The sequence below is a fragment of the Desmodus rotundus genome, chromosome 2, assembly GCF_022682495.2.
Source record: "Desmodus rotundus isolate HL8 chromosome 2, HLdesRot8A.1, whole genome shotgun sequence".
In the NCBI taxonomy this organism is placed as follows: Eukaryota; Metazoa; Chordata; class Mammalia; order Chiroptera; family Phyllostomidae; genus Desmodus; species Desmodus rotundus.
Genome location: NC_071388.1, coordinates 44,316,191 through 44,339,377, shown reverse-complemented (window position 1 = coordinate 44,339,377; position 23,187 = coordinate 44,316,191). Strand labels below are relative to the sequence as shown.

General features: G+C 36.7%; 1 protein-coding gene across 6 annotated transcripts; it reads left to right on the top strand.

The window, feature by feature from the left end:
* The first annotated feature begins 64 nt into the window (after window positions 1-64).
* TRA2B (transformer 2 beta homolog) lies at window positions 65-21,880 on the top strand. Of its 6 annotated transcripts, XM_053918185.2 has the most exons (11): window positions 131-343; window positions 2,063-2,246; window positions 5,907-6,183; window positions 11,210-11,343; window positions 12,377-12,539; window positions 14,597-14,785; window positions 17,031-17,146; window positions 18,330-18,413; window positions 19,514-19,573; window positions 20,257-20,330; window positions 20,859-21,880. In XM_053918185.2, exons 5-11 carry the CDS (start codon window positions 12,507-12,509, stop codon window positions 20,867-20,869), a joined length of 567 nt encoding a protein of 188 aa, XP_053774160.1. In that variant the 5' UTR covers window positions 131-343; window positions 2,063-2,246; window positions 5,907-6,183; window positions 11,210-11,343; window positions 12,377-12,506; the 3' UTR covers window positions 20,870-21,880. The 6 variants fall into 6 exon arrangements, with proteins under 6 accessions (XP_024420233.2, XP_045054954.1, XP_053774160.1 ...); XM_053918184.2 differs by lacking the exon at window positions 2,063-2,246; XM_024564465.3 differs by lacking the exons at window positions 2,063-2,246; window positions 5,907-6,183 and having other exon boundaries at window positions 65-343.
* The last annotated feature ends 1,307 nt before the right edge of the window (window positions 21,881-23,187 follow it).

Below are 23,187 nucleotides of genomic sequence, written 5' to 3'. Positions count from 1 at the left end.
CCACAAGAGACGGCGTAACGTCACATCCGTAGCTGAAAGGGGGGGGGGGGGGGGGGATAAAAGAAGGCGGGGGGAGGGGCCAAGAAAGCGCGCGTTCTGGGTGGGGGTGGAGCCGGGTTAAAGACGCTGCGTCACGTCCGGAAGACACAGATCCTGAGTGGAGGTGGTGCAGAGCAGTTGGTTTCCGAACGGCTTGGGAAGTAGTGTGTTCTGGCAGGCTGCGGCGGAACCTCCATAAAGAAGCAGCAAGAGGTTTGCGTCTTCGATTGGAGCACTTCGAACCGATCGGCGGCAGCATCTACGAGTCATGAGCGACAGCGGAGAGCAGAACTACGGCGAGCGGGTACGTGGAGGTGCTCTAGGGGGCGGCTATGTGGTCCCAGTTTCTTGTTTCCAGACCCGTCGGCCTCGGACCGGGAGACGGGCGATTTTGGCTCCGAAGTCTGAGGCCGGGAGGATGGGGAGTCGGGTTAAAAGAGCCTTTGTGGATAGCGCTTTTAGTCGCGAAGAGGCTGCAGGCAGGTTTATATGGCTTCGTACCCGAGTTGACGGTTTTTTCCGTTATAAGGGGGGATTAAAAATGGCCGCTGCGTCCCCTCGGTGTTGGGGGAGGGGAGCGGTGTCTCATTTCGCCGTTGCTCTCCTGCGAAGCCTCGCCGCAGCCATCTTGGGCTGGCGGGCCGGGCGCGCTGCCAGAGGCACAAAATGGCGGCGGGGCCGCGCGCCCTCGCGGGCTGCTTTCGCGCCTCACAAGGCTACTTACGGGTTAGGAAAAAAAGGTCCTTTGGGGTCTCTCACGGGTCTTTAGATTAAGAACGGATCGCCTTACGGGCCCCCAAAGGGTGAAATTTAGTGTGTTCTTGGGGCTTTTAGGTTGGGGAGAACTCATTTGAGGTAGATTAAATTCTTCGCCCGTTAGTTTGAGGGAATTGGGCGCGCGGGCTTTGTGTTAGGTTTAAGTGGAGTGCTTTCCTTTGATAACGAAAGGTTTTCAGAGTATCAGGCTCGTTATCAGTATCCAAATATAGTAGATAACCAGGTTTCGAGATTTTCTTAAACGGAATGGATATTTTTTCGCGGAAGTGTGTAGGAGAAATTGGCGGGCGACGATTTATGGCGCGGTTATTTCCTTTGTTTTAAGGCATTCTAATTCTGTGGACCACGACTTACGTTTTTTTTTTTTTTTTTTTTTTTTTTTTTTTTAAGTTCTCCACCTCTCTGGTGTGAGTTCGGTGAGGGTTGGTTAAATTGCAGAGATAGAACAGTTCCTAGGTTTTAAGCAGCGTGATGTAAAGCTTGGTTGCGTGGTGTAGGTTCTAATGAAGGTGAAACAATGCAAGTATTGATGGAGTCTTGAATATTTGGGGGTTAAGGAGAATTTGTTAGATTCTGAGTGATAAAAAGCACCATACAAGTTGATTTTTTAACCTGATGGGAATAATTTGGGTGTTTTTACAGTTTGTTACTTGTTAGGTCTTCCCTTTCGGGTAGAGCCACATTAAAAGTCTCGGTAATTATCAGGCATGTCTATCCAAATACGTTACCAAACTCGCAAAAAACAGATTTGGGGTGGTTTAAGAATGAACTATATTAGTTCCTCGTATGGTAGTGTATTTACTGTGCAATTTGGTTTGAGCTAATGAGGCCTCCTCTTTATACTAAAACAATTACTGTGTACTTTTGCACACAGTTTAGGGAATACAAAATGACTGGTTTCTGACTAGAGGAGCTCCCATTTGAATATACCTGAATAAGTTACTTGTGGTGTGCTCGTGGAGATGAAAAATTGCCTAAAGGAAAATAAATTAGTACAACTTACATAAGAGGGAAACGGTTGCAATTACTATAGGTTCTGGTTTGAGACAACTCAAGAAGTGTCATTTCATCAGATTTTTTTTTTTGAAGGGATGTATTTTCATCTAATTGGATGTATATCCTAGTGTTTTTTCACAATGCTGTCATATAGGATAAATACTCACGAAATTATTGTATGGAAGGAGAGAAAGTTATAAAATAACTTTAAGCTACATACAGTAATAAGTGCTTTTGTTTTTTTTCTTAGAAGTCCAGACTTTTCCTGGGAGGGATTTCCAAACTTTGAAGTGGTGGGATACTTCCATTTCGTTTGGTTTCGTGTTTGCTTGTTGATTGCTTTCCAACTGGTGGTTTGGAAACTGAAGTTGTTAGAATAGACCTAAAATAAACATGTATTTGGACTCCCAAAGACTGCTTGGCAAACCATAAAGGTCAGTGGAACAGTTAAATAAAAAATAAAATGCCATGAAAAGGGCTAGGTAGGTAGGGCAGTCGGGTTGGATTGGCTAAAAATCTTCCTTTTCAAAGTGCCTGAAAGTAGTGGAAAATTTGCATTCATGGCAGTAGTGTTTGACAAGCTTCTAGAGCCTGAAAAATTCATTCCACTCTAGGTTCTCAAACATTCCCAACTGGTCTTGTAAATCACTAATAAAAATCTCAGTTCGGCTGTAATCTCACCCCTCGTTTTTATCTAAATTTCTGATCCAGACACATCCCAAAGTACCTCTAGAAATTTCCCCCCAATCTTTTAGGTATTGGAAGTTCTTTTCTAAACATAATGGTTGTGTGTGTGCAGTAAATAACAAATTAATTTTCTTAGGACTGGTTGGTTACTGTGTTCCCTTGCTTAGTTTTAAGTGCATTAGCAGGGTACATTCTTGGGTGTTTGTGGTTAATGTCACAGTTTCATGGCAGAGTCTACCTTGTATTTTTGTGTCAAAGTTGATGTAAATTCAAGAAATGTGTCTAATTAGAGTTGACTTTCCTGGTCTGGCCAAACCCATATAGAAGTAAAATGTTTTTCTTAAAATTCACGTCTCTTCCCAGAATTTCCAAAAATTATCCACATTTTAAATACTATGTTTTATTTATTTATTTAATGTAAAGAGGCTGACACCTCTGCCGTAGAGATGCAGTTAAGTCAAAATTTGGTAGAATATTGGCTGTTTTTGTAGAAGTGATGTTTGCAATCTAGGGACTTTAGTCTTATTTTCTATAGAGATGAGTAACATCTGGATACCATCCCATCAGACTGCCTTTCAGATTCTGCTTTTTTCTTTTGTGCTTAATCAAGGATTCTTTTTGTATTTGTTTTTAGCCCCAACTCCAAATTCTAACTTTAAAAACTGGAACATCTTGATCAATTTTCTAGCCATTGCACCAAATTCCCTTAATAAAACGAATTTATGTGGAGCAGGGAGAAATAGTTTGCATTGTTTTATTTCACTATGAGTGATTAGGTATGAGTCTCTTGAACAAACCAGGTTAACTAAATGTTTTAATATTGTGGATATTGTCTGAAACTGGAAGGTGGCATTTTCAAACTGAAATTCCAAGTGATTATAAGGTAAGTACTACTGGTTTTGGTCAAAAAAAAATTGAAGAGGAATTCAGATGGTGAGAAATGGTGTAAATTAAATTTGCCTTGTACAGCCTTTTCCCTTATGGCAAATCAAACCCCAAACCTAAGTGATATTCATATTTTTATAGTTGACTTTTCACATTTTTGCTGGAGAGCTACAATTGTGTATATCTTTTGACTCTTAGCAGTGTCTTATGTTGATCAGTTTTTACACATAAATTGTATTTTCTCACAATGTATGACGAGGCGGTGGCGGCTGATAAAAGTTTTTACCAAGGTTAGTGGGAGGGGTACATCGAATTAGGTGTTGTCAGTTTTGTTTTTAAGCTGCAATCCAGGGGAAAGTTCTCGACTACAACAAATAAGTCTTCAGGTTCCCCAAAATCTTCTCTTTGAATTGGGTTTTGGAGTTTGCTAGTTTTTACCAACATAGATGGTCTAATATGACATTGTGAGATGAAGCCCCTGTTTTTGCATTGATTTTTGTGCTTAGATATTAGATGAAAAGGTAGTCTACTGAATGTTTTTGGAATATACAGAGTGTACTGTTTTTTGCAAGAGAACTCTCAAAAGCATGGAGGTACGACTGATTTAGGCATGTCAGGTGGGGGGGGGGTTCAGAACATGTTCTCAGTGTCAGGATTTTTCTATCCACCCAACCATCTGGTAGAGTGGCTAAAGGAAAATGTAAAATAGCCTTTAATACTGATAGGAGTATTGACTTTTGTGGCAGGATTGATTTGCTCCCTCCAGATTTTTAAAATATTAATTACCTTGTAATCAGCCTAATGAATGCACCCCCTTTTTTTTAACATTATATGAATTCCCGTTGTAATCGCTAGAATCATTTTTAACAAATTGTGTTGGTGATGGGACAAGTTTCTGCTTATTTCTAAGTAGGGTTTCCTAACTAAATATTTGCTCAATAGTTGGGTTTCTGGTTTTATTAAAGTGACCACTTACCTGAGTTGAAATAACAAGCTTCATTTACATTATTTAGTAGTGTATTTTGTAGTTCAAATATAAAAGAAGAAAGAAGGTTGGGAGGGGGTGATGAGACAGCAGCAGGAAGGAGTCCATATTGAAAAGTTGTGATACCTAGATCGTTGGCCTCAATTCCAGTATCTTCTGCATCTAAGTCCTGTATCTGTACATACTCTTTAGGAGCCCATAAGAGGAAACCTGCTTGGGCATTCTGATTCCACGATTACATTTGTGCTGCCAGCAAACATTTCCCATTACATTTTAGTGATGGATATTAAAAGAAATTACTGACTCCCTTTAATAAAAAGATATTTGACTTTTTTTTCCTGGATTAAATAAATAATAATTGATTTTTAAAACTATATTGAAAAATATACTTTTTTAAAAAGACATCACAGCACTTCCCACAATAGCCATGGCTGTCTTTATGCCCAGATAAGGGTATAAAGACTTAACTTTTTTTTTTCTTGATTTCTTTTCTTTTCTTTTTCTTTTTTTTTTTTTTTTTTAAAGGAAGCTTTACTTTCCCCCCCTCCCAGAAAGAAAACTAGGAGAGGAAATTGTTTACAGTGAAACGAAGGATCATGAGGTGAACTGCAGGGAAACTAGCATGTTTTATAAAGACCGTGTTTATTTTGTTTAGGGTGTTAGACACCATTACACTTTATTGATACTAAATCTCCAGTAATTCAGGAGGTGAGCTATAGTTATGTACCATATTTGCCACCTTTAAAAGTAGAATTTCTCCTTTGGACTGCAGAAGATTTTAAATAGTTGTTCGTTGAAGGGGGAAAGTTTGTTATTTGAAAACACCAATGTTGCATTCTAGTTCTGTTTTTCTTCATAGTTACTCAAATACAGTAGTTGGTTGATTTGGTTTTAGTTCTAAATTTAGTAGTTGGACCTTTAAAAATGTAGAATCTCACTACAGCAACTTGCTAGGGAGGGATAGGTTGAACACTTCGCTGTGGTCCACGTTTTCAGATTCCCTGACATTGCCTTTCTATAGAGTTCTTTAGAAATGTGGTATAAAATGTGTGAAATTAAATACATTTCTTGACCTTACCCACACAGTCACAGTTTGTAAACCTCTCCAACTGAGCCCTGTCGTCATTGTACAAATGAATTGTCCGTGCTTTCCTTTCTTGCACTTCTGTATTAATGTGTCACTTTTTTAAACTAGAGATGTGCTTTTGACACTTAACATTTTCTATTGATGAATAAGAAGTGTGAAATGTAATTATAGTTTTTAAACTGTTAGATGAACAGTAAATGTTCAGTTGCGCACTTCACATTCAACTTAAGCATGATAAAGCTATTTTGGAGTAGACAAATGAGGTTGATTACCATATATATTTTAGAAACAACAGGAAACTATATATAGTTTCAGTTTTTTGAGCTGCATATTCTAGGTTTTTTTAAAAATCCAAAACAAGGGATTTTTTTTTTTTCTAGTTTCAGTTTTGGCACTGGATTTTATCCTGGAGTTTTAAAATATTCTTCATCCTGTTCTTTTTCTATTAAGGTTAATGTTGAAGAAGGAAAATGCGGAAGTCGCCATTTGACAAGTTTTATAAATGAGTATTTGAAGCTCAGGAATAAGTGAAGCTGAAATTTGAAAAAAATAAAAGAAAGAATGCATGCTAATTATCAGACCAGAAGTCCCACTTGTAGAATATTGAGCAATTTGTGTGAAGTGGGGAAGATGAAAGAAGTCAGAATTTGAAACGGAAGAATGAAGAAAAGAAATAAAAATGAAGTTAAGATAAGAAGTAATCTGGAATCAGAAAGCACTACGCTAAGTAATTACTAGTCTGTTTATGTGTCCCTGTATATTTTGCTAAACATGCATGCATTATTTGTTTAATAGAAGAAAATATATACAGGGTAAAGAAGTGCCTTCCAGGGGAAACGTTTAAATTAGGTAATTCTGATTTTAACTTATTAGTTAAATTTTTGAAATGCAATTAAAAATAATAATAACCCTTTGTAGTCAAATATCAGGCAGGAATGAGTTCTCCAGCATGGGTAACAGTTGACTTCATGATGTTCCCATTAGGTTTTGTGTGTGTGTGTGTTTCTAGCTCTGCTGATCCTGGAGCATGAGTGAGTACCTCCAGAGTTGGAACCTGGTGGTCTCTGCCACCCCTTCCCCCACCACCCTTGGACTTGTATAATGTACTGACCTCTGTCATTTGGTAGTGAGCTATATATATAAGGTGGGGCAAAGGTGGGTTTACAGTTGTGAGTACATGAAACAGTTTATTCTCCTGTATTATTTTCTAATTTTCATATGAACAACTGTGAACCTACTTTTGCCCCACCTTATATAGTAGGATGTTGTCAGTTTCCCTAAAGAATGTCAACAGGGTGGTTATAAAACTAAACACTCAAAATCCAAGGAAAGCATTGAACAGGGTACTTCGGGCATTTGTGAAAACATTAATTTCTTTCCAGATAGCAATAGTGGAAAGCTATGACCACTTAGGTCTTAACTTTAAGATGTGTGTGTGCTAGATTCACAAGAATGATTTTTAATTCTTTTCTGTTTGCTTGTTCCAGCTGAATGACAAGGGTTATTGCTAAAAATCTAGTGGCTTCCCTTAGAGTAAGGTGGGTCACACATGCAAGTGAATAGGATATCTAACTCAAAGTGGCAGTAGTAGTAGTAGGTGCTTCATTCATTTTCTCATTTTCTGCTATTAACACTTAGCTATTATAATGATGTAAGAGGTATAGATTATAAAGTAGCTTTATTCTAGTTCCCCACTCCCATTGCTTTTTGGGAGAATAAATCCAAAAGTTACGTCATTTTCCCTTCTTCGTTGTTTTGTTTTATCTGAGTTAGTCAGATGATTGTAATGATGTTACCCTTCAGTTTGATGGGTCAAGTACACATCCAAGTAATATCCTACGGTAACCAATAGCAGTCTTTACCCTATTGGGAAAGCCAAGGTTATTACTTATTTCTGAAACAAAGAGCCAAAAAAAACTTCCTCTTCACCTGAAATACATAATTTTATTAACCAATGTCACCCCAATAAATTAATAAAAATTAAAACTTAAGGAACACCTTCTGGAAGTTGTCAAATCTACCACTCATGGGGGAAAGTGCCTTAAATTGCATTTCTAGAGAGATCCATTTTCTGAGCCTTTAGGGCCTATTGTCATTGTGAAATTGACCTTTTTATAAGTCTTTATTTATTTTGCAAGAAGAAAATTATTTATAGAAGACCGGCATTTGCTTTGCCCCATTACTGCTTTGTAAAAATTTTTTGCTGTGTACAAACTTAATGTTAACTTCATATTCTGAATTCAGATTAGGCAGACTTGAGGTAAAAGTGATGTGAAAGGATGTTTCTATTCAAGTCCATGGATTCTTCTATTAGGAGACCTAAAAGGTCCTTGGGGCCCCAAAGAGGAAAGACTCACTAGTCTTCAAAGAGGAAGAAGGCAGTTTAGTGTTTGATTAAATAGCCTAAGGTAGAGAAAAGATGAAAGTAAACATTGATACAATTTGACCATCCTGTCGATTTGGTGGTTTTGTCTCCCCTGGCCAGAGGCTTTCCTGTGTCCCCATCGCTCCCCAAGCCAAATGAGGGGGGGGGCAGGCCTCTTATTCTGGACAGTAAGGTGCACGCCCCAAGAGGGCTGATCAGTGCTTTGGGGGGCGGGCAAGTGGAGCAGAGGTGACAGAAACAAGGTTTCGGGAGATATCTTTGCCGAGAAAAAACGGATAGGTAAAATGGCATAAAACTTCAGAAGTTGACGAAATCAGTGAGACTTACCTAGCATCATAAACATGTATGGTGCTTTTAAGGAATGTAGATACCCAACTCTAGACTTAGAAAAATCAGTCCCAGGATGGGGACTTGGTGTTTTAAACGCTGTGTAGGTTTACAAGAGCCAGTATTGAGTCTTAATTTATGGCATCCAGGTTTTTAAATAATACAGGAGAAACTTAGCATTTGGATGGTTATTCCCGCTTCTATCACCTCTTTTAAAAAGTTTTTCTAACATATCCTGTCTTCTCAGAAGAGGGAGGTGAAGTTATTTTGTTGGATGGCTGAGTTTGATTTTCCTGATGTGTTCCCTGTAGGTTGCACATAAGTTTATGACAAAGCTTCAGTCTGTAAGAACTGAATTCCTTGAGCGGATTTTAGTGAGTTTTTGTCTTTGTTTTAATTAATGCTCATCTTAGTTTCATGATCCTTTTCCTTGAGGTACTGATGTCCAGAGTAGTGCTTTTTTGGTAGGGTTTTAATCTGTTGGCAACTCTAGCTTTGTCAGCTGAGAGTGGACTTGAAATTTTCCTTGTGTGTAGATGGTTTTTCCAGCTGGCTTTACAGATCTGCCTGTGGATTAAGGTTTAAAGTTAACTGTATGCTTTTAGATTTGGCTAGTGATTTTAGGTCTCATTTCTTCTAGGCAGGCTAAATTTCCTTGCATGTATTTCCAAACCAGCTAATGGCCAACATAATTATGAAGGGGTTTAACTTCTTGAAGAATATCCTTGATAAGAAGAGTGGGTAGAGGCATTGTTTAGATATTAGCCTAATCAAGTATTAGTAGAGAAGGGAAAATCGTTGCATTCTGGTGGTTTCCCAGGGATTCCAGGTATTAGAAATGATTGTTCACAAGATAACTGCATATAGCCAGTTCATTTCAGAGATTGAGTGGAAAGTCTTATAGTTTGACAGCTACTCTTTGGTACTAGATCTGTTAGAATTTCATGGGGGGAGTCTCCTTAAGGATTAGAGGTACTATCCCTTCTCTTAGTGGTGAAAAGCATCTCAGCTTGGGATGAGGCTCTCCTGTTTAAGGAAGCAAGAGGCTTAAAGAAAGGGGGTGATCTTGACACTATTCTCTTCCTTTCTACTCAGATCCCTAGGCTGACTGGTTTCTGTTAACTGTGATAGCTTTGTTGGTAATATTTTTAACTCTTATTATATTGAGCTCTCCTTTCCAGAGCAAGTTTTGCTTTCTTTGGTATCCATTAAAAGTTATTATTGTTCCATGATGTGATCTTTTTAGCAATGGAATAAACAAAGGCATTTAGGAACTTTTGGGTCCCTATTACTATCTCTTCTTCTAGATTAGTTTTTGCCTGTGGTAGAAACAACACTTAAATTTTTGAAAAGTACTTTGTCCAGAGAACCATCTTTCCCCCCACCCCCGTTTTCATTTTTAAATCTCAATATGGTGGAAAGTTACATGTTTTATGTCACATCACACAATGTTTTATACAGACTTTGAAATGTTGGAAAGTTTTTAAAGTTCTTTTGGGCCTAGAGACCAGATCTCATTTTACCAGCTCTTGTTTCCTATTCTAATCTTCAAATTTTAATTTGTCTCTTCTGTGTTGCATATACTTTTTTTCTCTGGGTGTCATAGGAAGGATCCTCCAAACTTTATCCGTTATGCTGTAAATCCAGAACATAGTTGAAAATGTTTGGGACTGTAATTTAAAAATAATCCTGTCTTCTGTTTTTTCAAGAATGGCCAAAATATTTCAAAGATCTGCATATAGGGAGGGCTCTTCATAATGACTTGCCTGTCTGATTTTTGCCTGTACTCTAATGTTGGTTCCTTTTGAGTCTGGCCATTTTTTGTTCTTTCTTGGGTGGAAAAACCCACTGAGCTATATACCCCTTAATTTGCCTAAGATTGGCTAACTGGAAGGTTGTTTTGCTTGGTGATACCTTAGCTATCAGTGTGAGTGTGAGTGTACTTTATCCAGTTTTCTGTTTCTGATCCTTGGCAGAATGTTTCTCTGGTTTCATTACTTATTACATATGTATGCCTTTTTGCTGATGAGTTGACCATTGGTGAACTACTAGTTATCCTATTTACTTATTTCATTGTTGGTGTTTTTGTTGTTATTGTTTTGAGAGCGAGATCTTCCTTTTTATGCCACTTACTACTAGCTAGTCCTAGTTTTGATTGGGAAAGCTGTGAGTATATAGTATATATCTGGACTTTGGTTTTTGTATATAATTCCTGACTTCCCATTCTGAGTCTAGATTAGAAGCGTCTCATTTAATGTTCTGGTATTAATGTGTACTTTAGATAGCTTTTTAAACTTATTTTCAGTTTGCCCTGGTTCATCTCTAACTGTGAGGAAGGTATAGCTCTCTGACACCCTCTCTACTCCTTCTACTCCTGCATAATTCACTGCCTTTCTGCTGTAGCTCCATCTGGTTCCTTTGAGGATCTTACAGGGCCTCCCACCATGGTTAGATGGAACAGGGTCTGGTGTTCTTCAAGCTGGTCCTTGCTTTCCACTAGGCTTCTACATTTCTCTAGTACTTGAAAAGGTGGTCCTTGTCTCTTTTTCCCACTGAGTAATAAAAATAATCTGGAAGGTTGAGGTCTTATTTTAAAGTGAAAAGCATTTTAAAAGTAAGTTTTATGAATTTCATAGGGCTTTGTTTTTATTGATGGTAACTTGAGTGAAATAGATATAAAGTGTAGGTATCATAGTTATTAATAAGGTTCTTTCTCACCCTAGTCTTTATGGCGTAACATTCCCTAAACACAGTCCTTGGGCAGTCCCTCAGCTGCTTGGCTTTGACACCCCTTTCTGGAGAGAGCGGGGTCAGTTAACTCTTATCCCTGCTCCACAAAAGGTGAAAGTTAAAGTTAATTGACTTATGTCAATTGGAGCAATGTGATTGTTACACCAGGTATATTCAGTTCCTGCCCTTACCTATGTTTTCTTATCTTGGAAGGGGAGTGCTTTCCCTCACCATTTATCTTACAGCAGCTTATTTGTTTTTAAAGTTGCCCAGAAAGTATACAAATTAAACTTTTGACATCTACGTGTAGGAATCCCGTTCTGCTTCCAGAAGTGGAAGTGCTCATGGATCTGGGAAATCTGCAAGGCATACCCCTGCAAGGTCTCGCTCCAAGGAAGATTCCAGGCGTTCCAGATCAAAGTCCAGGTCCAGATCTGAATCTAGGTAAGAAAGACTGTCTTGGGATTTCCTTCTGTTACTCTTTTAGCTTTGAAATTGGTTTGTGCTTTGTAAACTAGGAAGATAGAGAGGGTTAGATCATTTGTTGGCCTATATAATGCTAGGGCTAGAAATGAACGTAATTGAAAGTTTTGGGAGACTGAAGACTTAAGTGGTTAAGAGCCTGGGCTTTTCAGTTAGGCTTCGAATCTTACCTCTGTTTTTTCTGGCTTGGGCAGATTACTTAACCTTTTTCTACTTTAGCTTGCTTATCTATAAAGGCAAGTTAGTACCAGTACTAGTTCTTCAGAATTGTTGTGAGGATTCACTATGAGTTTAAGTAAACTGCTTATATTAGTATGGCAAGTACACTGCAGAACATGTCTTTCAGTAACTGCAATTTTTGATAAATAGGTGTAGTCTAGTATTTTATACATGTATGTATGTATAAGAAAAACAACACCACAGCGCACTATTTTTACAGTGTCGGTCAAGAGTAGCCCTTACATCCTGGTTTGCCCAGAACAGCCCCAGGTTATGCCTGTTGTCAGGCATAATTAACAGCATCTCTTTTCTCTTTTACAATGTGTCCTTCCTGGTTTAGATGACAAGTCATATGATCGCTCTAGTTAAGAACAAACTGCTGGGGGGAAACTACTGGTGATTTTTATCTTAAGTGAATAGTGTGGGCATAATGGGAGAAGCAGAAAAATAGGGCGGTGTATTCTGAGGGGCAGGGGAGGCACAAATCAAGCAAGTATGAAATGCATGTTTTCTGATTTTCAAAAAATAATTGAAATTGTTTTATTATTTTAAGAAATGTTGGAAGAGAGCTAGTGGTTTTGGAACTCTTCTTCCTAGTAGAGTTGAATTGACAGCAAAAAAAAAAAAAAAAATGATTTCACTTGTTACCATGTTAGTATATGCCTGCATTGTGTTCCGTCCTCTGAAGTTTAACTCTAGAATAGAATATGGAAAGAATCAAAAGCCGTATCTTGTCAGCTATTTTAGTCATGACCTTGAGGCCTTTGTTTTGCAGGTCTAGATCCAGAAGAAGTTCTCGAAGGCATTATACAAGGTCACGATCTCGGTCTCGCTCCCACAGACGATCCCGTAGCAGATCTTACAGTCGAGATTATCGAAGACGTCATAGCCACAGTCATTCTCCCATGTCTACTCGGAGGCGTCACGTCGGGAATCGGGTAAGATGAAAAATAACTGTTTTTGAAGCAATGGACTTTTAGAACCATCTTATTTAATAAAGTTTTCTCTGGACGGGGTGAGGGTTTGTTTGAAGTTAGAACTGATTTTATTTTACAGTAGAGCATTGGCATTGAATATGTGAGTTACCTTTTGAGGCTTTTTGGTGTTTTGAGATAGTCTTTCTAAAAGGTATCTGTCTCCCAGCTCAGGTAGCTCAGTTGGTTAGAGCATTGTACAGATAGGCCAAGGTTGCGGGTTTGATCCCTTATTAGGGCACAAGTGAAGAATCAACCAATGGGTGTATAAATAGGTGGAACAACAAATTGATTCCTCTCTCTTAAAAAACAAAAACAATTTTTTTAAAGGATGTCTCCCATGTAATGGTCTACATTTAGACAATAGGTAACTATAAGATTTTTTAAAATTTACTTTTATAGAAAGGGGAAGGGAGGGAGAAAGAGAGGGTAAGAAACACCAGTGTGCTAGAAATACATGGATCGGTTTCCTTTAGTACACCCACAGCTGTGGGGACCTGGCCAACAACCCAGCAGTGTGACCTGACTGGGAATCAAACCAGTGATCTCTCTGTTCACAGGCCAGCACCGAGTCCATTGAGCCACATCAGCCAAAGCTCAGTTAACATTTAAGTGTAACATTTTCACATTGGTAACTTGGCCAATGAAATTTTTAAAATCTCTGTTGTGCGTTACTATTATATTAGATTATGTTGTGTGTGTGTGTGTCTGTCTGTCTATCTGTCCCATAGTAATGTTACTCAAGTTTTCTGGGTTTAATACCTTTTACATAATGCTTTTCTGACTTTCCCATTTAATTGTAAGTAAATTTCTTTCAGGTGTTGAGGCTTTTTATTGTCCTCCATGAGAGGTTCCAAATGACATAGCATTTAGTGTGTTCGTGTTGTGATTTTATTGTATGATCCAAATGGTTTTGTTAGGTATGTGCTTGTTTTTGAGAGTGCAATGGAATTTATAGTAAATGGATGTGGAATAAATGAAAACTTGCGGTAAATTCGTGATAACTGGAATGTCGGCAACATGTGGCTTGTTTTAAATAATTAAAATAATGCAAGTGAGCTGCTTAAATGTGTGTTTAAACAGTTTAGTACACATCTTTGACTTCATTTGTGTGTATATGAATAATTCGCGTATATAATGTTTCTAAAACTAGAATTGAGTTGAGCATGCCCTGGGTCTTTGGCTGTCTTACGTATTCCATTGTATGGGCTGTATATCTTAAATCAGTATTTTAATAGTTCATCACATTTCTCTTGTGGAGATAATGCTATTCTGATTATCTGTGTACATGTTGTGAATGTGTGGGTATTTCTTAGAATAAATTCCTAGAAAGTGAATTACTTGCAGTGTTTTAGTCTGTTTATTATCTATTGGGTTGGCCCAAAATTTCGTTTGGTTTGGTATAATGGCTCCAGTAGCACTTAATTCTAACTTCATTCGAAACAATTTTGGTAGATTGTATTGTGACAGCTATCGTATCAGTGTGCATTTTTAAAAAAATCAAAATTGGTGAGTTTTTGTTGCATTTTTTTAAAAAGCTTATCAAAATTGGTGAGTTTTTGTTCCTCTATTTTAATACTGAATATAGAAGATGATAATGCAACTTTCTTGGCGTATTATGCATTATTACTTCAAGAAAGGTAAAAATGCAACTGAAGAGCAAAAAAAGATTTGTGTAGTGTAAGGAGATGGTGCTGTGAGTGATCAAAAGTGATGTGTGAATTTGTACCATTGACATTTTGTCCAAATAATTCTTCGTTGTGGGGCTGTCTTACGCATTGGGAGATGTTTAGCAGCACCCTTGGCCTCTCCCCACTAGAAGCCAGTAGCAGGAGATAGTTGACATCCTCAAAATATCCAAATCAATAGTTATTGGTATAAATGAAAAATGTGTCTTTTGTGGAAAAAACCATACAGACTTTTTGGCCAACCCAGTATTTTTATTGGTAGTGACATTTTTGGCTAATTTGTGTATGGTTCCCTTTCTATTAAAAGTTGAAAATCCATTTTTCTATTTCTAGGCAAATCCCGATCCCAACTGTTGCCTTGGAGTATTTGGATTGAGCTTATACACCACAGAAAGAGATCTAAGAGAAGTATTCTCTAAATATGGCCCCATTGCTGATGTGTCTATTGTATATGACCAGCAGTCTAGACGTTCAAGAGGATTTGCCTTTGTTTATTTTGAAAATGTAGATGATGCCAAGGAAGTAAGTAAAAAAGCCTATCTGTACCTTGTAAAATAGTGGTCGTGTTGTGAACTCCAAGTACTAAATAATCAAGTACTTGGGTAAGGACAATTTATTTCTGTTTTTATATTGTAAATAGTGTATAAGCTGTAGCTTGAGTTAAAGTACAGTTCTGGGAATAGATTGGAGTGATACTTTGGACTTTTTCATCCTTTTATTATGGGAAGTTTCAAATATATACAGAATAACAAAAAAGTATGACTTACAGCAATCGTTCCTGTTGTTCCCCCCGCCCCCCTTAAGTATCCTTAGCTTCTGGCCTGCTGTATTCTCAGTCCCACCACTACCACCACATTATTTTGAAATAAATTTTGACACATATGACTGTTTCCAGATGTGGGTTGTATGTATGTGTGTCTAAATATAGGTATCAAAAGTACAAGAATGTTAATAATACTCTTTAGAATACTTAATCAGTGTTTGTTTACATTGAGCAATTTTCTAAAATGGAGGACGTTTAAAAATGATAGTTATGACTAAGGAAAAAGTTTTACATATATATTGACAAAGTGATTTCATATTTAGATGTTAATTGACTTGAGGAAGAATGTAGAAAGTAAAAATTTTTTAGTATGTAGACTAAAAGTAAAAGTTGAATGCATGAATCTGGGCTGTATTTTAAGTATTTGGGCTTTATATGCATACAGATTGGTAGCTGATGTCATCTCTGAGGGATGTATAAGGAAGAGAAAAGCTTAGGAAACAATAAAAAACCATCTGAGGTCAATGTTGAGATTGGGAATTCCGTTCTAGATAAAATTGTATAGTTATTTATGAAAACTATACTAATTTTTGGAAACCATTATCAACTGAACTACTAAAGGGAGAATGGAAAACTAAATGCAAGTAATAGAATGGATGACTAAAATTCAAGAGATTTGAAGGAATGATTTAGGACGGGGGTGTCCAGCCTGTGGGCGGCCCAGGATGGCTGTGAATGCAGCTCAACACAAACTTGTAAATTAGCTTAAAACATTACTTAGTTTTATTACTTAGATATGTACATTTTCTGTATTAGTGATCACAAACTTGGAACCTGCTGGGCGATTTTAAGAGATTGTCAGAAGGGCTGCTGCATAATTAGGGTCATCGTGTGAGGACTTTTTTGCTTATCTGTGGTGGTGGATATCACGAAAATTACATACGGACCCTTTTTTTGCTTACCAATTTTCATTAGTGTTTGTGTATTTAAGGCCCAGAGATGCCAAAACGTTGGACACCCTGCTTTAAGATGTCATTTGGCCTTGTTTTAATATAATTGATGCCCAAAGATATGGATAGAAGTTTTTCTAAGGTTCAGTTAATAGTATAGGCTTGATTTCCCTAATTTTTTGCTACAGGACTGGAGTTAACTTTCTGAAGAATAGCATATTTTTTATCTGAATCAGTAGTGCCAGAACCCATCTTCTCGGCGTTAAACTTTCAAATTAGAAAATAACAATTGGAATTAGAGATTAAAATCCACATGAATCCATTAGAATCCATTAGAAATTAAAATCCTGCTAATTAGAAATTAGCATTCCACGGAGGGATGCTCTTTAAATGAGTTGTGAACAAACTGCTAACTTTGGAATGGGAATTTTTTTATTTTTATTTTCTTACCTTGAAGTACATACTGTTTCAGTTACTGTATATTCTAGATGAAAGAACTATATTCTACATTTTTTTGCTTCCATAGCAGGGATCCATCAAGTTGTCTGTTAAAAATTAAGACAGTAAATATCTGAGGCCACATGAGCCACAACTTTCCTGCCCTGCCATTGAAATGCAAAAGCAGCCTTGTGGACAATCTATAAATTAATGACTGGGGCTTTGTCTCACATTTGTGGCCACTGGTACATGGATTTCATGTAATTTTCATTTATGAAGTTTTACTCTCAGCCATTTCGAATCTTAGTTCATGGATCAGTAGTTTGCCAAATATGCACTGCTTTAGAGCTAGAAGCACTGTAAATTTGTTAACATAATTCAAATATTTCATGTTTTAAATTAGCCTTTGTAGTTTTTTGGATAAACTCTCCTGAGATTTTAAGGCTAGCTTTTAAAAATTTAATACGAGAAAAAACACTTTAAGTCGAGGCCATAATGTTCTACCTGTTAATTTAATGCATCTAACTGAAACATCCTGTCGGACTTTACTTAAAGCTATTGGATAGTCTGCGACTTTGTCCAGGGTGTACATAACAACTTAATGTACTTTTTGAAGGCAAAAGAGCGTGCCAATGGAATGGAGCTTGATGGACGTAGAATCAGAGTTGATTTCTCTATAACGAAAAGACCACATACCCCAACACCAGGAATTTACATGGGGAGACCTACCTAGTAAGTTTATTTTGAAGGTAAAAATTTGATTGACTAGTCAGTGTGTTCACTTTCTCCAAGAAATAAGTGTTACTGCGGGGAAATCTTGGGCATTTCATCTAATTGTGCCACAGTATAACTCATTTTTCCTGTTTTTCTTAACTGGCTAAAACTATATTTGATAGAATATGTTCAGAGGAAACATTTTGTTTGTGCCACCAATTCTGATGAACACCATTACATTACATAGATCACATCCCACTTTATCATAAAAGAATGTCATATTTGGGTTTGCTGGGTAATGTTTCTAGTTAGACTATTTTACCCATAGTGGAAACTTAACCATTATAGTTAAAATTAAGTTTGTAGAACTCCTACTCCAGTGCACTTTTTATTTTTTGTTTCCGTTAGCAAAGTGGAAAACACAGACTTCAGTTTTTACAATGAACTGGTAATGATAAGAGAGTTCTCCTTTGTCATAATTCTTATTAGTGTATATGTTAAAACTCTAAATTCATTGTTTAATTTAAATATAAGGCTCTTAACAATTATACTGTACACACAGAATTGTATCATAATTTTCCTGTTTCTAATAGGCTAAACATTTTCCCACTCTTGAAAGCATATTCTCCATATGAATTTTATTTGCCTACAAGGGTGTCCAACCTGCAGCCTAACACAAAATTGTAAATTTACTTACGGGATGTTTTTTGTGGTTATGTGTTGCAGTGTATTTAATGTGTGGCCCAAGACAACTTTTCTTCCAGTGTGGCCTAGAGAAGCCAAAAGGTTGGATACCCCTGCTAGGGGAAATGTGGCATTGGCAAATTGACTAAAATGAAAAGCAAGTTAGTAGAATATATCTATGTACATTATTAGAAGGGAAGAGAGGGGGCATTATTTATTCACTATCAGTGGAAATTCAATGGAAGTAATACTCATTTTTCAGTTAATTCATAGACAGGCCTATGAATTTTTTGCCCAGGAGAAGAGAATAAATGTTAACAGTTGAAGCAGTTTCCCAGTCATGTCCACAGAGCTTGACTGTGTAGGTTGAGGTTGTATTACCCTTAAGATCCAGCTGAATGTGGCATGCCTCTGTTGCTGTTAATAAATATCTGAACAGTTTTTAACAGCCAAAGTCATGTCTAGAAAGATAAGGAAGGCCACTTGATATTTGATAAAGATACATTATTATTCACAGTGGCAGCTCACGCCGTCGTGATTACTATGACAGAGGATACGATCGAGGCTATGATGATCGGGACTACTATAGCAGATCATACAGGTAAGTTAACCATAACATCAGTTTTCAGTTCCCAAAAAACTTGAAGGAAGCATCAACTCTTCTGAATGTCTGTTGCAACATAATTTAAAGCAGCACTATACTTGTAGCCTTTTATAAAAGCATTACCTTTTATATCAAGATACCCAGAACTAGAGTTCAAACTAGATTTTAAGGTTTCGTGTCTTTTTAAATAACATGTGTATTTCAAGCATGACAATGGAAACAGAATTAGGCCATACTTCAATGTCCCCTCCCCTTTTTATAGCATAAAATAAAGTTGTATTTTGAAAGTTAATGCTTTATGGAGCAGGTTTTTTTGTATATCCTAGTGTATTACATCATGCACTAAAAGGCAGAAAAACTGATTCTCTAAAGAGTCCATGAAAGTAAGAACAATAATTTAGTATTAACCTGGTAAGTTTATTCATTACTAAACTATTGATAAATTTTTAGGGGGTTGTTGGGAAAATGTCTATCATACCTGAAAAACAAAAGAACCTTATTTAGAATACTTTCAAAGATAAAAAATGAAGTACAAGTCTCCTTTATTTTAGCAACAGCAGGTAAATTAGATCTTGCCTTACTTGTCAAAGTGTGAATCGTGTGATATTAGCCACAGTAGTAATCCATGGTACCTAATGTGGTATGTTGTTGGGGTGTGGACATATTTTGAACACTATTTGGTAATGTTGTAAGAAGTTGACAGTTATTGGTGTGTTTTATTACTCACTGTCTATGCAAATGAGTCTTTAAGGGTGCTGTTGACATCATTCTCCAGCATTTTGTTGCTAACAGCAAGTATTTTTGCATTAAATGGCACTTGAGGGATTAATTTGTGGGAGCTGAGAAGGTTACAGTGCTAGACTTGATTTTTATTTTAATTAACTTGAGCACTTACTTAGAAATGTTCTTTGATCTAATGATAATCATTTTAGCCACCAGAGAGAGCTCTATGCCATTTTTTGTACAGTTAGAATTTTACTTACAAGAAACAAGATTTCATTTTCGCATGTTTTAGTTTTACTGCATGAATTGTGTTTTTTGTTTTTGTTTTTTTTTCCCAAAAACTTAACAAAATAAATGCATTTCTGCCTTCACAGAGGAGGAGGTGGAGGAGGAGGAGGATGGAGAGCTGCTCAAGACAGGGATCAGATTTACAGGTATGGCAGGGTTTTAAAACTGTACAATACAAATGGCTCACATGAAGACACTTGGTTACAGGTGTTTTGGTAGTTAAATTATAAGTGACATCACACACAATTGGATTGCATGAAGTTTATAAAACAGTATTTTATAACTTGTAACTGAAGCCAAGTGATGTGTCCATTGCTTTGTGTGTTTTCAGAAATTAATTGGGCTTTTACTCGGTGGTAGTCTTGATTCCTGATACCTATCCTCTTGTACTACATTTTCTTTGTTGGCTTTTCATAAGTATCTTGGAATGAGCACTTGAGTCAGTCTTTTACTGACTCAAATTAAATCACTTCGGTGCACTGGCATTTGTTTTTTTGGATGTGGTTAGAATTAGTGGGAAGGAATTTTTTCTTAAATATTTAACCTAATAGGATTTCAAATGGGCTAGCAGAATATCGGTGGATGAGAATATAGCAAGGAGTATTTATTTGACTTCTAATAGTTTTGAGTGATTGTTACTAGACCTGATACTGTGCTTCATTCTCAGAACTAAAATAGACCTTGAAATCCCATGAATGCAAAATTTTGGAAGGTCATTGATGACCTTCTAGTTTTAGACACTGATAAAGGGATTGTGTATAATTTTTGTGTGTCATTTAATCTAATTGTGATCTATGGAGTCTTAGATGGTCTTGACGTTTGTTTACAGAAGACGGTCACCTTCTCCTTACTATAGTCGTGGAGGGTATAGATCCCGTTCCAGATCTCGATCATACTCACCTCGTAAGTTTTTGTCTTGATATATTTTATTTTATATAATGTAATTGTGTGGTTTGCCCTAATTTACCAGGCCACAGCACAGTAACTATTTCTTTTGCTGAGAAAGGGTTAATTAACATAAGTAGTTTTATGTCATATATACATATACACCCAAACTATGTATGGGGTTCCATAAAGTACAAAAGCAACCCTTGGGATCTTTTTGCTAATTGAAATAGTAAATGCACAGTATATTGTCTCCATTTGTAGCTTTTCTTTTTCTGAGTGCTTGTAATTTTTGCACAGCTTGGAAACATCTGAGTGACTTGAAACCTTAGCTCGTGTTGGGTTATATGTCCCTATTATTTCACATTGGTTCTCATTTCTAGTGTGACTTATGTGAAAGTCTTACTCTTCTTTTCACAGAAGAGAATCTGGTACATAGGAATGACTAAATGGCAGAGCAGTCTAAAATTCTCAACGTTAAATATACTTGATAATCAGTTCTCATTGTTGATGATGTGTTTTTTTGTTTGTTTTTTTAAATCCCAGGTCGCTATTAAAGGATGAAGTGGAAGACTTTCTGAAACCTGCCCTAGAGTTTGGATATTGTTTGTGGACAATATTTTTTATTGTCTCCTGTTTAAAAAGTGAACAGTGCCTAGTGAAGTTAGGTGACTTTTACACCTTTTATGATGACTACTTTTGGTGGAGTTGAAATGCTGTTCTCATTCTGCATTTGTGTAGTTCGGTGCTTTGTTCAAAGTTAAGTGTTTTCAGAAAAGTATGTTTTGCATGTATTTTTTTACAGTCTAAATTTTGACTGCTGAGAAGTTTCTATTGTACAAAACTTCATTTAAAAGGTTTTTCTACTGAATTCAGGGTGTTCTGAAGATCGAAGCCTGTGTGTAAAATGCTACCAAATGGCAAAAAGCAACAATAAAGTTTGATTTTTACTTTTCTTTCTAACATATCAGTGCTTAGCAGAACTGTTCAGATTAGATTGTCAGTAGTAAATTTGAAGACCAAAATGCCCATTTTCCTTTAGTCCATGAAACATACCATACTTAATATACCTGCAACTAAGTGTTAAAAATTATGCTCTGTAACTCAGTACTGCTAGTATTAGAACTAATGATCTTTCAATAACAGCAAATGCTTAATGCTTATATAAATGTGGATTTGTCAGCCTTTATATAATCTGTATTATTTATAGCAAGGAGTAAGAAAAGAGTTACACAATGTATGACTTTAAAAGGCTATTTCTTAAAGCTGTTTTAAGGGGATAATGGTATTTCAACTGGTTATCAGTAAGTGACAATACATTCCACCACAAATGTACTCTCGTTCTAGCTTTTAGACTATATTAAAAAAACAAAAAAACTGGGTGCTTCAGAGTTCAGGAAAAGAGAAGGGAACACTACTGTGTTGTGGATGAACTGAAGACTGCCTGTTCATTTTTTAAATATTATTTTCAGATCCTTTGCTTAACAGAGGAGGCCCAATTTCACTCAAATGTTTTGAGAACTGTGTTAAATAAATGCAAATGAAAAGTAAAAGGCTGGTACAACTCAGTTTACAAAGAAGATTTTGTTTATTTTAACCTTATTACTTAGAATCGTTACATAGTTTTTAGTCCTTCATGCATTGTCCCTTGGACTGAGATGTATTTTTGGTGCTGGTTTTTAAAAACACCACCAAGCATGAATTGTGTATTTCTGGGAAAAACATTAAGAGCAAGTAATTAGATATTGGAGATATTGGGATGATTCATTCCATTTGGAAGGTATTAAATAACTCTAGTCTTCATGCTTGCTCTGGGAATGCCTGAAATATATGTTTTTTGTATGTTTTTTTCCTGAATTTCAATTATTTGCATGGCCAGTTTGAGGGAAATTGCTATATATAGGGTAACTTTGTTGGCCTGCACCTTTATAGTATAGGCATATCTCAGAGGTATTGCAGGTTTGGCTCCAGACCATCACAATGAAGTGAGTTGTGAATTTTTAAATTTCTCAGTGCATAGAAAAGTGATGTTTATACTGTATTTTTATGAAGTACAGTAGCATTGTCATTATAATCAGTATACATGATTTAACTTTAAAATATTGCTAAAAAAGGCTAACCATCTGAACTTGGTGTATTTACCTTTTGCTGGTGTTTGGTCTTGCCTTGATATTAGTGAAAATTCAGTGCCTGCAAAATGCAATAAATGGTTATGCCTGTACTTACATATTTAGTGTGTTCAAAGTACTTTATAAAGTACTTTATTATATATATTCCTTTAGTTTGTAGCAATCATAATGTTGTATTTACCTTGAGTCAAGTAGCAATGAAAAGGTGCAGTGTCAGGATCAGGACCTGGGCAGTCTTAGTCCAGTTAGCACTCATAATTGTGATGCCATTCTGCCTCTAACATAGGTAACTGGATGAATGAAAGCATTGTTAATGGAGAATAGACAATAATTGCAAGCATTAATTTGTCAGACTTGACTGGGCAGAGTGTCTCACACGTATACCTCTTATGCTTTTGGTAGCTGTTACATACACACAGAATCCCACCCCTGCATGTTTGTATTTCCAGTAAGCATTTAGAACTAAGTAAGTCTGTTCCTGGTAGATTTTTAAAATGTATTCATAACTAGTTTGGAAATAAGAATTGGCCCCTTGTGTGGTTACGCACTTTGAATTGTAGAATGTGGCCCAGGGTTGGATTATAAAGGATAGGTTACAGGTTGAGAACCCTAGTTTTCTGATAAAAGTATATGTGAAGGAATGTAGGCAGCAAAAAGGGTAGGCTAGAAGCACCAAAGCAGTGGGGTTTGGTCAGTGGGCATCTGATCTGGCACAGGTCTCCATTGTTGGATTAAACATTTCCAGC

Excerpts from the sequence above, each read along its gene's own strand:
- TRA2B (XM_024564465.3), top strand. The coding sequence starts at position 308 with ATGAGCGACAGCGGAGAGCAGAACTACGGCGAGCGG. Across the intron at positions 17,147-18,329 it reads TACATGGGGAGACCTACCTA|TGGCAGCTCACGCCGTCGTG; the intron begins GTAAGTTTATTT and ends TATTATTCACAG. Across the intron at positions 19,574-20,256 it reads GACAGGGATCAGATTTACAG|AAGACGGTCACCTTCTCCTT; the intron begins GTATGGCAGGGT and ends GTTTGTTTACAG.